This window comes from Bipolaris maydis (genome assembly GCF_028858645.1).
Source record: "Bipolaris maydis strain C4 unplaced genomic scaffold PSV08scaffold_3, whole genome shotgun sequence".
In the NCBI taxonomy this organism is placed as follows: Eukaryota; Fungi; Ascomycota; class Dothideomycetes; order Pleosporales; family Pleosporaceae; genus Bipolaris; species Bipolaris maydis.
This window is the reverse complement of record NW_027093859.1, coordinates 2,600,490-2,615,017: the sequence shown is the minus strand read 5'-3', so window position 1 is coordinate 2,615,017 and position 14,528 is coordinate 2,600,490. Positions and strand designations below refer to the sequence as shown.

The 14,528-nt window shown below is 38.7% G+C and overlaps 3 protein-coding genes across 3 annotated transcripts; all 3 read left to right on the top strand.

The window, feature by feature from the left end:
• Nucleotides 1-870: 870 nt before the first annotated feature.
• PSV08DRAFT_197849 (uncharacterized protein) lies at nt 871-2,848 on the top strand (the record flags this gene model as incomplete). Its single annotated transcript, XM_014219908.1, has 2 exons — nt 871-977; nt 1,025-2,848. The coding sequence occupies 2 exons, from the start codon at nt 871-873 to the stop codon at nt 2,610-2,612; spliced, it is 1,695 nt and encodes a 564-aa protein (XP_014075383.1). The 3' UTR covers nt 2,613-2,848.
• Nucleotides 2,849-4,563: 1,715 nt separating this feature from the next.
• On the top strand, nt 4,564-6,262 carry PSV08DRAFT_197846 (glycosyltransferase). Its single transcript, XM_014219909.2, has 3 exons — nt 4,564-5,029; nt 5,085-5,602; nt 5,665-6,262. The coding sequence occupies exons 1-3, from the start codon at nt 4,694-4,696 to the stop codon at nt 6,107-6,109; spliced, it is 1,299 nt and encodes a 432-aa protein (XP_014075384.1). The 5' UTR covers nt 4,564-4,693; the 3' UTR covers nt 6,110-6,262.
• A 455-nt stretch (nt 6,263-6,717) lies between these two features.
• Nucleotides 6,718-7,836, top strand: PSV08DRAFT_197843 (uncharacterized protein; the record flags this gene model as incomplete). The annotated part of the gene is made up of 1 exon (XM_014219910.2): nt 6,718-7,836. One exon carries the CDS (start codon nt 6,718-6,720, stop codon nt 7,804-7,806), a length of 1,089 nt encoding a protein of 362 aa, XP_014075385.1. The 3' UTR covers nt 7,807-7,836.
• Nucleotides 7,837-14,528: the final 6,692 nt, after the last annotated feature.

Below are 14,528 nucleotides of genomic sequence, written 5' to 3'. Positions count from 1 at the left end.
TGCCAAAGCCCTGCTGCAGTTCCGTGGGCCGCGTGGCTGGGGCGTGGCTATGATGACCGGCCTGGGTGCGGCTGACTATGTAGTACGTATGTAGTATGTATGTATGTATGTATGTATGTATGTGTGTGTGTGTGAGGAAAAAGGCAGTTGTGCGAAGAGTCGCAAAGAGTGCAGTCGAGTAAGGAGTGAGTGCAAAGGGGCCTGGTGCGGTCGACGGTAAGCACCAAAGGAAACCGAGGAGAATACGGCGCCGACAGATGAGCGATTAACGACGTTCCAGCCAGCTCTAGCAACAACAGGCTTTCGTTCCGCTCGCCATCAGTACACCCGCTCGGTTGCTGTGAGGTGAATACGCCAACGCCTTCTGGCAATGTGAATGCTTCTTCCTTCAGACACGTGGGAAAGCGGCGCCTTTGAAAAGAAAAGAAAGCCCGAAAATGCTTACTTTTTTGCACCCGTCGTTCGCTCCTGGTCACATCTGCGTACAACATTTTTCGCCTGCGCCGCCGCCCACCAATCAGCTGTCGGTCGCCGCACAGTCATAGCCGAATCTCGGCCATGACGCAACTCTGTCTCTTAACGACTCATCCATGCACATGTGCGACAAAACCACACCCGAGATGCCTTGGGCGCACCTTAGTTGATAAGACGGCCGTGAACGAAGCCCAGGGAAGCTCAAAACGCAGCCATAGTGTCGCAAGGGTGCTTCGTCAGGTCCCCGGAGAGATATACATATACATAGACCCACCCAGACTAGTAGACAACCTCGACCACGGCAACACAGAGTCAGGCCGGAGAGAGGACCAGCACCACAAACACTCATTTAGACGCTTGACATAGCTCCGACTATTTACAGTCGAGACGCTCAGCATGGGTGCATCGCAGTCGTCTCACGGCGAGGAGGCGTCCGCAGGTGGCCAGGTCAAGACGAGCTACTATGAATTGCTAGGAGTGGAGCGCAATGCCACCCAAGACGAGTGCGTCACCATGGCCTCGTCGACCCTTCACTACTGATTCCTTGCAGGCTCAAGAAGGCATACCGCAAGAAAGCTCTCGAACTCCATCCCGACCGCAACTATGGCGATGTCGAACGCACCACCGCCCTCTTCGCCGAGGTGCGAGCCGCTTACGAAGTCCTATCAGACGACCAGGAGCGCGCATGGTACGACGCCCACGAGGCGAGCATCCTAAGAGGGGGCACTGGAGAGGAAGATGCTGGCGAGCACTACCAGGGCAGCATGCGTGTTACCACAGCAGACGACTTGGCGCGGATGATGGGCAAGTTCAGAGGAAACGTAGACTTTTCCGACTCACCCAATGGCTTTTTTGGCTTTGTCAGAGAGACGTTCGAGCAGCTCGCTCGCGAGGAAGAATATGCAGCAGACTATGAAGACATCGACATACCAAATTACCCCTCCTTTGGCCACAAGGAAGACACCTACGACGGTGTCGTGCGCGACTTCTATGCCGCCTGGAACGGATTCGCCACGGCCAAGAGCTTTGCATGGTTGGACATGTACCAACTGTCCCATGCCCCCGATCGCCGCACGCGCAGACTGATGGAAAAGGAAAACCAAAAGCTTCGCGATGACGGAAGACGAGAGTTCAACGATGCTGTCAGGACGCTGGTCGCCTTTGTACGCAAGCGAGATCCACGCTACACACCCAACAATCAGACGGACGAGGCCAAGGCCAAGGCGCAACGGGACGCGCGCAAGGCCCAGGCTGCACGAGCAAGGGCTGCACAGATTGCCAAGATGGAAGAAGAGGCCCAGGCAGTTCCAGATTGGGCGACCGCACGTCCGGATGACGAGCTGGATGAGGAGAGTGAAGAGGAAATCGAGGAGGAGCACTACGAGTGTGTAGCCTGCAACAAGACTTTCAAGAGTGAGCGACAGTACGACGCGCATGAAAAGAGCAAGAAGCATCAAAAGTCCATACAAGCGCTGAAGAAGAAGATGCAAAAGGACAATGCAAATCTCGACTTGAGCCAGGATGCTCTGAAAGAGAATGTTGTGACGCTAGCAGACGAGCATCCTGAAGCAGATGCCACTACTGCCGAGATGAACGATTCAGATGGGTTCGTTGAAGATGTCACGGAGAAAGCAGGCAAACTTGGGGTAAGAGATGATGACACAGACAAGGAGGAGGCCCAGTTGACGGGAAATGCGTCTGACAGCAAAGCCACCGAGGCACACACCGCCTCTAGGCTAGCATCGGCAGACAGTGACGACGACGAGGACGATGGTGATGATGGCGAAGACGACGAATATGCTTCGCGATCGGAGATTGAAGCGCGTCTGGCAGGTTTCAGTAGCAAAGAGTCATTTGATCCCAAACCCATTGAGGAGCCTGAGTCCAAGTCAACAGATGATACTCAACCAGAAGGCATTGCAGCGATACAGCCCAAAATGGGCAAAGCCGCACAGAAGCGGGCGAAAAAGGCGGCCAAGCAGGCCGAAGCCGACGACAGTGGCGCAAAGATGAAGTGCGCCGGGTGCAATGCGGGGTTTCCATCCAAAACCCAACTGCATCAACATTTGAAAGACCACCCCGGACACGCTGCGCTCAAGTCGGTAGCTGGCGGGGGCAAAAAAGGGAAGAAGCGGTAGAGTGTGTGATTGCATGAGCTATGATGAATATGGAGAGCATGGTTTGCAACCAGCAGTGTCATTGGTGTATTTGTACGGCTTCAGCATAGCGTAGGCGTTTGATAGAACAGTTGGTGCTCAGCTTAGATCGAGGGCTTTTGCACAAGCATTTAGTTGTCGGTGTGGATTCTTTGTGTTTTGTTTGGACATGTGTCTATTTCTTGACGTACGGATGATGCAGTGTTTGCTAGCTATTTAGATTTGGTCTGCAGGGTATTTACTGTGTTTTGTTGGCCATGGGAGCGTTGCAGATACTGTTTTGCGTTGCGCTTGTGCGTTCAGAGCCCAAGTAGACGTGCAGGCAAGTCTTACGACGTTTACTTTTATCAATTGCTTGTTCTGGACGGTGCACGTCTCTGATCTCTTCGAGACCCTTGAGCTTATATTAGTATGTGTTCTTGGAAGCTAGGTACGCGGGTATTCCGGACTAGTTCCCACACGTGGCATTGGGTCCATCAAGTGCGCGGTGCCTTTTCGGTGGCTGTGTGAGTTTCTGGAATGTAACAATACGATGTACACCCGCAACTAGCTTTGTCACATGTTAGCTGTGAGCGCCTGAATGCCACAACACTTGACTTGCTGCCTGTGTGGACGTGTTGTCTCAACAAATAGACTGTGGAAAAGAAACAGCTGTCTTTTGTATTGCTAGCACGGATGGGCCAGCGTTGCGACGGAGCAGATGGCGACTGTGTCTGTGTGAACGTAAGAAGGAAACGACTGTCTGCAGCGTCATCTAGGCGCGTATATGCTCATCGACCGGGGCAGTCTTGACAGAGGACATGATCCCTGCTTGCTTGCTGGCTGGCTGAGCATGTCGAGCACAGTAGACACGTCCGCATCTCGCCCCTACTTGGAATTCGGCGTGTTCGGTCGCATGCAGGTTACGGTATGAGGTCTATGGCAGCGACACGGTGGCGGATTTGATGTGGCTAGCGTATCAAGCACTCTGCTGTGTCGGCAGACTGGCGGCATGTCTGCGGGCACGTGATTACGTGTATGCACACATAGCGCCTTCGAGCACATACGTACATACGATATACGTAGTTGCTAGGACGGGTGCCATGGGCGAGTGGGATGGACATTGGGAACAGCACTCTGACGAAACAAAGGCGGTGACCTTGGGCAGTCTGATGAGGCTAGGTGGCGGGCAATGGCAGCAGAAGCCCCCTTTGCGGTGCAGGGGACCAAAGGATTTGTGGCCGCAAGGAGATGAGACTGCAACGTGATCTTCATTGCCTGCAGTTGGACCACTTTGCTAAACGCGTGCCGTTGCGACAAAAGGAAGCGAACTGCAGCTATCAGGGGACAAGTCAGCTAAGCTCCAGTGCCAAGTCCGCCCGCCCACCCCAGAGTCTTTTGCGAGCATGGCGTTGCTTGATGTGAAATTCGCCGAGCGCGCCTGGACTGGTCTCTCCTCGCTCATCCGCACACCACAGCTGGCTGGTGGCTTGGAGAGTGAGAGGGAAAAAAAAGAGGCTTGCATGCAACGGCGTGAGAGCCGCCCAAGAAGCCAAAAATCGCCATCGCCTCGGGCGCATGGGCGTCACACCTCAGCCGCTAACCGCAACCAGGCCTAGCCGTGTTCAAAGCGCGCTAGTGCCAGGGTCTGGGAGACGCCGCAGCCCCTGAGTGCTCCATGCGAGTCACTTTGTATCCATAGCTTCTGTCACCTCCACATCCGGCTCATCGTATTCCAAACCATGCGCTTATCGTGTCCGCCTCCCTCGGCCCTCTCATAGGCCTTGCTCCTCGAACCGTCGCCTTCCACTTGCCCCCTCCGTCATGGCGCCAGCGTAGCCCAGGGGTTCCCAAGCACATGCCCACACCTCATATGGCTAGCCGTTGTTCAAGTGCCTTTCTCCCACCTTGGCCCTCGTATCTCCGGCCCACCCTCTCCAGGCGCTTTTCTCTTGACCCTCTTGTCCAGCTCTTGAACTCTCTTGTCCCGCCCAGCCCGCTCCTCCTTGTGCCTAACGTCGTTTTCTTTCCCATTGTCATTTTGTTCCCTAGTCGCTCGTTTTCTTCCTCACCGTTATGCCATCATGATCCCCAAAGGCTACCGTCTATCCTTTCCCCACCTTGTCTTTTACGTTTCCACCTTTATAATCACCACACAGCTTTACTTTATATGGGGCCAGTCCAAACTCAACTACATCGATTTTGCCCACAGGCGCATATTAGGCGACTGGACCTTTGATCCCGATGTCCACGCCAATGTCCACACCCTTAGCCAGGACCAATGCGATTCCGCCTTCCCAAAGCTCTATCACAGCCTTGACCAATCCGTCCGCTTGCGTGAGGGCAGAAAGGTTGATGCCCAAGATATTCAAATAGAAGAAGGAAGATGTATGCTGAGAGTCCTCATCTATGAGGGAGAGGTATGTTGATGTTGATTGGTTTCCTAGTCTGCATGCGTGCTCACATCTGCCTCAGCTCTTCGTTGTCGATGCCGGAATCCCGGAAAAATGCTATGTTACCAACGGGAATGAGAGAGAACGGATTCTTGGAACTCTGGCCCAGATTGACCGTGCCGTCACTTCTGCATCGACCTCTGATCCTGCAGTCCCAAACATTGAGTTCTCGCTTTCGCTTGATGACCTACCACGCCGGTCTCGGAAGGAGGGAACTTTCTTTGGCTACACGCGAAAAGACACTCCAGAATACAAAGACATCTGGATGATGCCCAACTACGCCTACTGGGCCTGGAATTACACCCACGCTCCCAGCTGGAACAGCATTAGGAAAGAGATTGAGCAAAAGGAAAAAGAATTGCCCTGGCACAAAAAGGACCCCAGGGTTGTCTGGCGAGGAAAGATCAAGATGGCAAAGCTAAGAAAGGAGCTGGTCAAAGTTAGTGAAGGAAAGGATTGGAGCGATATCAAGCCCGTCGTCATCAACAACGCCAGCGATCCTCATACAAAGGACGTCATGAACTTGAGGGATTTCTGCGGGTATGTTTCCTTGCTCTCTCACAAGAAACCTGTGCTCCAATACTGATGTTTCTTTTCCTCAGATACAAGTACACTGTCCAAACCGAAGGAACATCCTACTCCGGTCGCCTCAAGTACCTCCAGCTCTGCCGTTCGGCCATGATCACCCACCCGCTGGAATGGCAAGAGTTTCATACCCACCTCATGCGCCTCGCTGGTCCCGAGGTGAATTATATTGAAGCTTCCGAGAACTTTGCTAACCTCGAGTCTGCCATGGAATACTATCGTGATCATGACCACGACGCAGAGCAGATTGCAAAGAATAGTTATGAGACCTTTACCCGAAGGTATCTTACACCAGCAGCAGTGACATGTTATTGGCGACGATTGTTCTTGTCCTGGGCGAGCGTGCAGGGATTCGACCCACTCCTGTACGTCCCTGACAAAGACGGCAAGATGGTCATGAGAGGTACACCCTGGACGGCTTTTGCTGCCAACTGGCCCAAGGACCCCGCAGCTATTCCTTGAGCATCTGTGGAGAGTCTTTCGGAAAATCGGCCACTGGGAGGTGAATTTGCAAGAGCATCAGCATTGGAGTACCGGGTTTTTCCATTTCGTACGCTACCCGCATTTACGCGCCAGAACATTAGACACGTATTAATATTTTTGCACCCATTCTAATTTCTTGTCTCGTCTTATCCCGTCTCTCCAGCCTCGGCTGTCCAACAAGTTATCTTGCCTAGACAGCTTGCGGCAAATGCCAATTTTGCGGATGCAGGTCCTGCAGCAAGCAATCTATCTTTATTGATCGGGACCTAGTCGCCACTCACTACTGCTGACGCTACAACATACTAACCGACATTAGTAGCTATGCAGCTGTGGTGTCAGCGGCTACTGTTTTTTTTTCTTACGGGGCATCGTTTTTCCAGAGGACTCGAACGCGCCTTTGCGTTTCTTTAATATAGAAACCAATAGTCAGTATCCTTAAGAAGACTTTCTATTACCCGCTCAATTTGCATTACGGGAGAGTTCGTTCCAAACTCCCAACAAAATCTACGAGCACTTTCAGATAAAATGACCTTCATTCCATTGCACGATACCCAGAATTATCGGCTATGATCTCTGTCCTATGCGCCATGTTATTCCTGTCCGTCTTAACCTTGTTTCAGCTCTCCGCAGCTTTACCAAGCCTACACTCACGGGCCTCCCAGTACCTTGTCGTTCTCGATACTGGTGTAGGGCATCGCAGCACACCGATCCCCATATGGCCGACTTCTCTTCGCCGTATCAACATTGACGGTACTAACGCGGCTAACCTTACACAATTCGGCGTAGTTGAGTCGGATCCCAACACACTCGGACAGCCTATACTTGCCTATGCCCTTACATACTCGCCGTCAACTTCGTCACTCTTCTCCGTCACAGGTCGGGGCGTTGCGCGAACCAACCTAGACGGTGGGAATTTGGAATACGTCTTAACCAAAGAGAGCGGCGCATCGAGTCAAATTGTCAGCATTACAGTAGCCGAGCAATCTCGAAAGCTCTACTATGGCGACTCCAACACAGGCCTCATCTACTCCTCAAACTACGACGGCAGTAACGTCGCTGTATTCCGCAACGTGTCTCAAGGCCTCACCTTTCTCTCTAAGAACTACAGCTATGCCAATACACACGCCGGCGGCATTGTCGTCGACGAAGCACGGGGCTGGCTCTATTGGAGCTCAGCAAGTGACGGCAGCATCCGGCGTGTCCTTCTTAGCGGCGAGGGGCAGGAGCAGGTTCTAGTTACTGGAGTCGACAAACCAGGCCAACTGCGTATTGCAGGTACTTCCTTATTCTTTGCCGAGCGTGGCTCATGGAGCTCTTCGCCTACAGCTATCAAGTACCTCGACCGCATGATTGACGAGCTTCCTGCATCTCCAACGTCCCCTAATCTAGCCGTGCCAACAGATACTCTCATTTCGTCTGCGCAGTCGTCGCTTTTTACCGAAGTCGACTATACGGGCGAGAAGCAGACGCTGGGAATTGAGAGCTTTGTTATCTATAGGAATGGTGTGGAACAAATCGTGTACTTTGCTGTCAATAGTGCGGGTAGAACGTCGTTCGGTAAGATAGTAGAGACGGTTTGGAGAGGGAGTGGAGGTAGTAGAGGTCCGGTCTTCAAGGTCTTGAATGCGGATACAAGAGACGTTGGAATACCCGTTGGATTAGAGCATATTTTCTAGTAAATAATCTAGTTAATTATTCTTTCTATACTAAAATCCTTTAACATAATAAAATCCTCTTAGGGAATTCTAAACCACTATAATAACACGATAAATAAAAGTAGTCTCTTTTAGGTAATAGAATAATTAAAAATAGTATTAGAATGTAAATAGATAGATAGAATTCTATAGAGACTTAGCTAGTTCTTAGCTATAAACTTAGTTACTTATAGATATATAGAATAGTAGAGTGTTACAATCTATAATTAGTAATAGAGGAAACTACTTACTAGTAATTAGTCTTAAGAATCTAAAGGATACACTACGCTATAATTCTTAGTAAACATTATAAGTATAGCTTAAGTAAAAGTAATATAAAACTTCTAGTATTAGCCTTCTTATTAGTTAGTTTTTATAGAAAGAGTAGTAGAGTATAATATTAAATAGTAACTATAGTAGTAAATAGGTAGGTATAGAGTAGAGTAGAGTTACTAAGATCTAGGTAGGTATTAGTATAGAGTCTTATATAAGTAGCAATCTAACTCTATACTAACTTATCTCTTAGTAACTTAACTCTAGACTATTAAGAGTATAGCTTAAGTGGAAGTAATATAAGACTTCTAGTGTTAAGCTTCTTATTAGTTAGTTTTCGTAGATAGAGTGGTAAGGTGCAATATTAGACGTAATATATAAGTAGAATAACTCTCTATCGCTTAAATTTTTTCCCTCTGTTTGCTATATAGCGTATTAGATCAATTATCTTAGAAAAGAATAGTAGGCTACACCCTAACCTGCTAGAATCGGGTATTAAAAAAATTAGCTTTATAGTTAAAGTACGTAATAAAAGGATTTAGGTAGACCTCTATAAGACTCTATTAAACTCTAAAAAATAAGTTAGTATTACTACTAAAATACGCCTCTTAACAGGTATATATTAAATAGATAAATCTCTATTAGGTATGATAACTAAAATGCGGTTACGACGAAGGTAGTAGCCTAGCGAACTATAGTTGCGACGAAGGTAGTAGAATAGTAAACTACGGTTACAATAAGATAATAAACTATAGTTATAATAAGAATATATTGCGTAAAGCGCTCCTATACCTATATATTTACTATATTATATCTTATTAAAGGTATAAATCTATTATAACTTAATCTCCCCTTACTACTATATTAAGCTTCGTTTCGTAGCTACTATTGTAAGTATTTCCTTATAATAAGCTAAATTTATAATACTAATAACTAATTAAGATTACTACTATAGCTCTAAAGGCTATACTAGCTTTCTTTTGCTAGCTATCTTATAACGTTAAATATAAACTTAGCTACTAGATACTAGATAAGCTGTATAAGCTGCGTGTTCTTCGGCTAGACTATACTATACTTAGGGATCTAACTAGTATTTATATTATAGATAAGTACGCGTATATAGATAACGTTAACGCTTATATAATTTACTTAGTAGGTATGCGTATTATACTTAAATGTAGGTTAGGACTATTAAAAGACACTCGCTATTAGCTTAGTAGTGAAATCGACCTTATTAATAAGGCTATTAACGCTATAGAACTAATAATTAAGTAGAGGGAGTTTTTTAATAAGTTATAAAATAAAGAGAGTAAGGCGTAGATAGGGTTAATTCTATAGTTCTTTAGTTAAGAGCTAGGTGTTTACAGCTAAGTATAAGTAAGGCGTTATAGGTTTATTGTTTATATAGACGCTGCTAGCGTGTAACAATATTAATAGGTAGGCGTAACGATTTTAATAGGTAGAGCTAAGAATAGGCGCTTACGCGTAGTTACTAATTTAAATATCTATATAACTAGTTCTAATAAATCCTAAAATTTTATTTCACAAAAATTGTTCCTAAAAGGCCGGAGCTAAATATCTCTCTATATTATACTTATACTTAAAACTTAAGTTAAATATATTAAGCTATAAGGGCTTAATACCTAATACTATATACTTATATAGTTCTAGTATCCTAGTAGTTCTAGTAATAGTAAAGAGTTAGAGGACTATAAAGATTAGTAGGACTAGTTATATAGTTCTAGTAAGTTCTAGTATATAAAGTACGCTAAGCCTAAGTAAGATCTATAGGACTTATTACGTAATTTCTTTTTATATAGTATTTCTATTCTCTTATAGTTTACTTATTAAATAAATATAATAGCGAGATACTCTCTATATTCTAAGGCTAGTTATAATACTATTCTTCTTCTCTTATAACTTATTCTTAAAGTAATATATAGCCTAGAGTTAGAGAAGTATATTACTCTAATTTTATATTTACTATAAATAGGGTATTTATAGAAATAAATTATTACTAAGTAAGATAGATTATTATAAATAAAAGTTATTATTATAATAGCGTTTATATAAGCGTTATATTCTTAGAAGTAGAAGATTTCTATAAGCGTTTTATTTTTAAAAATACTAAGTTTCTAGGAGCGCTTAGTTTCTAAGAATACTTAAGAATAGATACTTTTATTTATAATAGGCTTAGTATAGTAAGTATAGCGTCTTTAGAGGTATAGTATTAGTTACACTAATATTATTAAGTTTTAGTATAGTAGCACGCTATAACTAGGCTTACTCTATATTATCTAGGTGCGTATTAAATTCCTAATAAGTTCTTTTTTACTTTCTTATTCTACTTAGTTTTATTATTATCTTACTACCTATATTAAGTTTACTAGAGTCCTCGCTATAGTTTCTTATTCTTATTATTCTAAGAAGTAGTTACCTTATAAGATATCTTCTCTTAACTAAAAGTATATAAACTATATTTATATAAACTATATAAGTTATAAATTAAAGAATTAACTATTACTTAATTTTTTAAAAATTAATAAAGAAATATCTTATCTAGAGTAGTTAGAAGATAAGAAGGAAGCTTATCTCTATATTAAAGAGAATATAGCTAAGGTAGCCTTATTATATAGATAGTAGGCGTAGAAGAAGCTTTTATAGCTTTAAAAATAAAAGAAATTATTATATTAGAAGAAGTAAGAGATATTTAATTATAGTTTAGCTATAGTAGAGAAGTTAGAGGCCTTTAAAAAGTTAGAGAAGTTTAACTCTAAAGTTATATTAGTAAACTTAGAGGCTCTTTTAAGCGTAGCTACTATAGATTAGTCCTTTTTATAAGATATTAGTAATACTATACTAGGCGCTAGTAGTAGTTTATAAGGTTTATCTCTTATTTTTATATATTTTTACTATCTAGGTATCCTAACTATTTAATTAGGTATTTAGTTTTATTATTTCTAATTTAGTATATAATAATTCTTTTAACTTTAAATTTATTTTCTTCTTTAAGTTTATAATAGAATATTTTTTATAGTAGCGTTTTAAGGTCTACTAGTTCTAATAGTTATATATAGAATTATAGGTATATCTTTATATTAGCTAGTAAGTTAAGTATATAAGTAACTAGTCTATTTTATTTAGAAATGAAAAATAGTCTAACTTTAATATAGTCTAGTCTCTAACTTAAATATTAAGTAGAAAGGTTCTTTATAAGTAGATATACTTTATCTCTCTTTTTTAGCTAAGATACTATATTTTTTTTCTTATTTTAGTAGGAAATACTTTAGTATTAAGCCTATTTAAGTAACTCTTATAGTTCTTTAAAAAATTTTTTTAAGTTATTTAGCTATTATAATAGTTACTTCTATCTTTAAACTTAGATATATTTTAGTAAAGAGATTTAGATATTATCTATAGTTAGTAAAAAATAGTATTTTACTTATTACTTTTAATATTTTATAATTATATACTATTTATACTATAAGTAATAGTTATACCTAATTATTTTACTAATAATTAGTATAAATTCTAAGATATATCTTTATTATTTAATTTATTTATTCTATTTATCTATTAGTTTATAAGTAGTAGACTATTAATAGCTTTCTCTTAGTTCTAATTACTATAAGTAGCGTCGTCTAAAAGTTAGATATAAATAGTTTATCTCTATTACTAATAATTAACTTTAGTATTCTATAATATTAAATAATCTAGTTATAGATAATATATACTAAGTCTACTACTATATAGTTATTCTTAAATAGTATATACTCTACTTACTTTATAAAGTAATCTACTATAATAAGGATTATATTATAGATAACTTTAGTTATTAGAACCTCTAAAGCTAGTAATCTTATAATAAAGTTTATAGAGATATCTACTTATAGTTCTTATAGTAGTTCTAAAGCTTATATCTCTCTATATAGTATATATATACTATACTTATTTCTTTAGTATTCTACGTATTTAGTAATATATACTATAACCTTATCTTTTATACTCTTAAATTAGTAATTCTATTAAATAAGTTCTATTATCTTAGTAATTTCTAGATATTTATATATAGGATTATTATAATATTCTTTAATAATAGTTTACTATACTTCTTTAAGTACGTTGTTTCTAATCTTTATAATAATATTAAGTTCTTATATAGGTTCTAATATTCTATCTTTATTAATTTTAAGTTTAAGTTTATTAACTATTATCTTAGTTCCTATAATATTATATTATTAGCTAAGAGCGTTTACTATTTTATTTTCTTTTCTTAGTATATAGATAATTTTAAACTTATATTATCTTAGTAGTTTAGCCTATTTAATCTATCTTTAGTTAAGTACCTTTATTATTATAAAGTAAACTAGATTCTTATAATCTATATAGATTATAAGTTTTAAGTAGCTTTCTATATATACTCTTTAGTACTATAATTCTACTATAATAGCTAGTAGTTCTTTATTATATATATTATATTATTTTTCTAGTTCTAAGAACTTCCTTAAATAGTATACTACTAGGTCCTATTTATTATTAATAAGTATATTAGTATAGCCTCTTAGGGCTAGGTCTAATATATTTATTTTAATCTTTATTAGTACGCCTAGGGTAAATATTCTAAAGTATAGTAGTATAATATATACTATCTTAAGCTTATTAAAGGCTTTATCTACTTCTTTACTTTATATAAATAGCGTATCCTAAAATATAAGTTATATTATTAGTATTATAATCTTTAAGAAGTCTTAAATAAATTATTAGTTAAAGTTTATAAATCTTAAGAATAATTAGATTTTTATAACTATAGTTAGTATTAGCTAGTTCTTAATAACTTAAATCTTCTCTTTACTTATCTATACTCTATTAACTTTAACTATATAGCTTAAGAAGTTAACTTTAGTCTTATAGAATTTATACTTTTTTAGCTTAAATCTAAGGCTATATTTACTTAGCGCCTTAAGTACTATCTTTATATATTTAATATAATTCTTCTTATCTTTTAAATAGATAAGGATATTATCTAAGTAGGTAATAATAAATATATCTAGGTATAGCCTAAGTATATTATTAATAAGTTTCTAAAATGTTACTAGAGCGTTCATAAGCCTAAATAGTATAATTAGATACTTATAATATCTATATTAAGTTTTAAATACTATTTTTTATTCTTTACCTTTCTTTATTCTAATAAAGTAGTATTTATCTTAGAGATTTAGCGCTATAAAGATCTTTATATAAGATAATTAATCCTTAAGCTCTATAATATTTAGTAGTAGGTATTAATTTTTTACTATAATATAATTAAGTTACTAATAATTAATATATAGTTAATCTATACTATCCTTCTTTAATATAAATATAATTAGAAATTTTACTAGTAACTTTAATAGTTATATATATCTTTTAGCTAGACTCTTATTAATATACTCTCTTAGTACTTTAAGCTCTTTTTCTAATAGTTAATATATAAGCCTAAAAGTTAATATCTTTCCTTTTTATAAGAATATCTTATAGTTCTAAGGTTTATACTTTAGTAATACTATTTTATCTACTACTTCTTAAAATAAATATTTATATTCTTTATATTATTTAGAGAACTCTAGAGTTATACTATTCTCTTTTGCTCTTACTTTATAATCTATTAGCTTAGTTTTAGTATCTATAGAGTATAGCTTCTTATTTTAAGAACTACCTTTTAAGTACGCTTTCTTCTTAGCGTTATTATACTACTTTATAATATTACTCTTATTTACTATTAAACTCTACTAATACGTAGGCTAGGTTATAGTTATATCTATTCTATAGTACTTAAATTAAAATACTTTTAACTTTTAGTTAATCTATAAATTATACTTTTTAAGCTATAAGAGTCTTAAAATAATATTATAAGTAGCTAGTCTAATAATATCTAGATTAATCTCTTCTATATACTCCTAGATACTAAGTATTACTTATTTAACCTTATATATAATCTTATTTTTATTTATTATTAGTTTACTATTAGCTATATATAGTAGGTAAGGCTATTAGTTTTATTATACTTTAAGTCTAGCTTAGGCTACTATATATACTAAAATATAGTTTACTTATAATCTTAAATCTACTAGTGCTTATATCTATATTCTATTAAGCTTTATCTTAAGCTTTATTAATTTTAGAAGTTCTAGTATATTAATTTCTTTAGAGGGGCCTTATTACTCTATTATTAGCTTAAAAAAGACTCTTTTTATTAATATCTATAGTAGTCTTTTACTACTATATTCTTCTTGTATTTGCTACTAAGATATATATACTATTAGTCTTCTTTATATTTTATTAAAGGACTATTTAAATACTATACTTTATATATTATTTATATTTAAATAATATTTTAGTAGTCTATTCTACTAAGAAAGTATATTTTCTTACACTTATCTTATAAATATAAT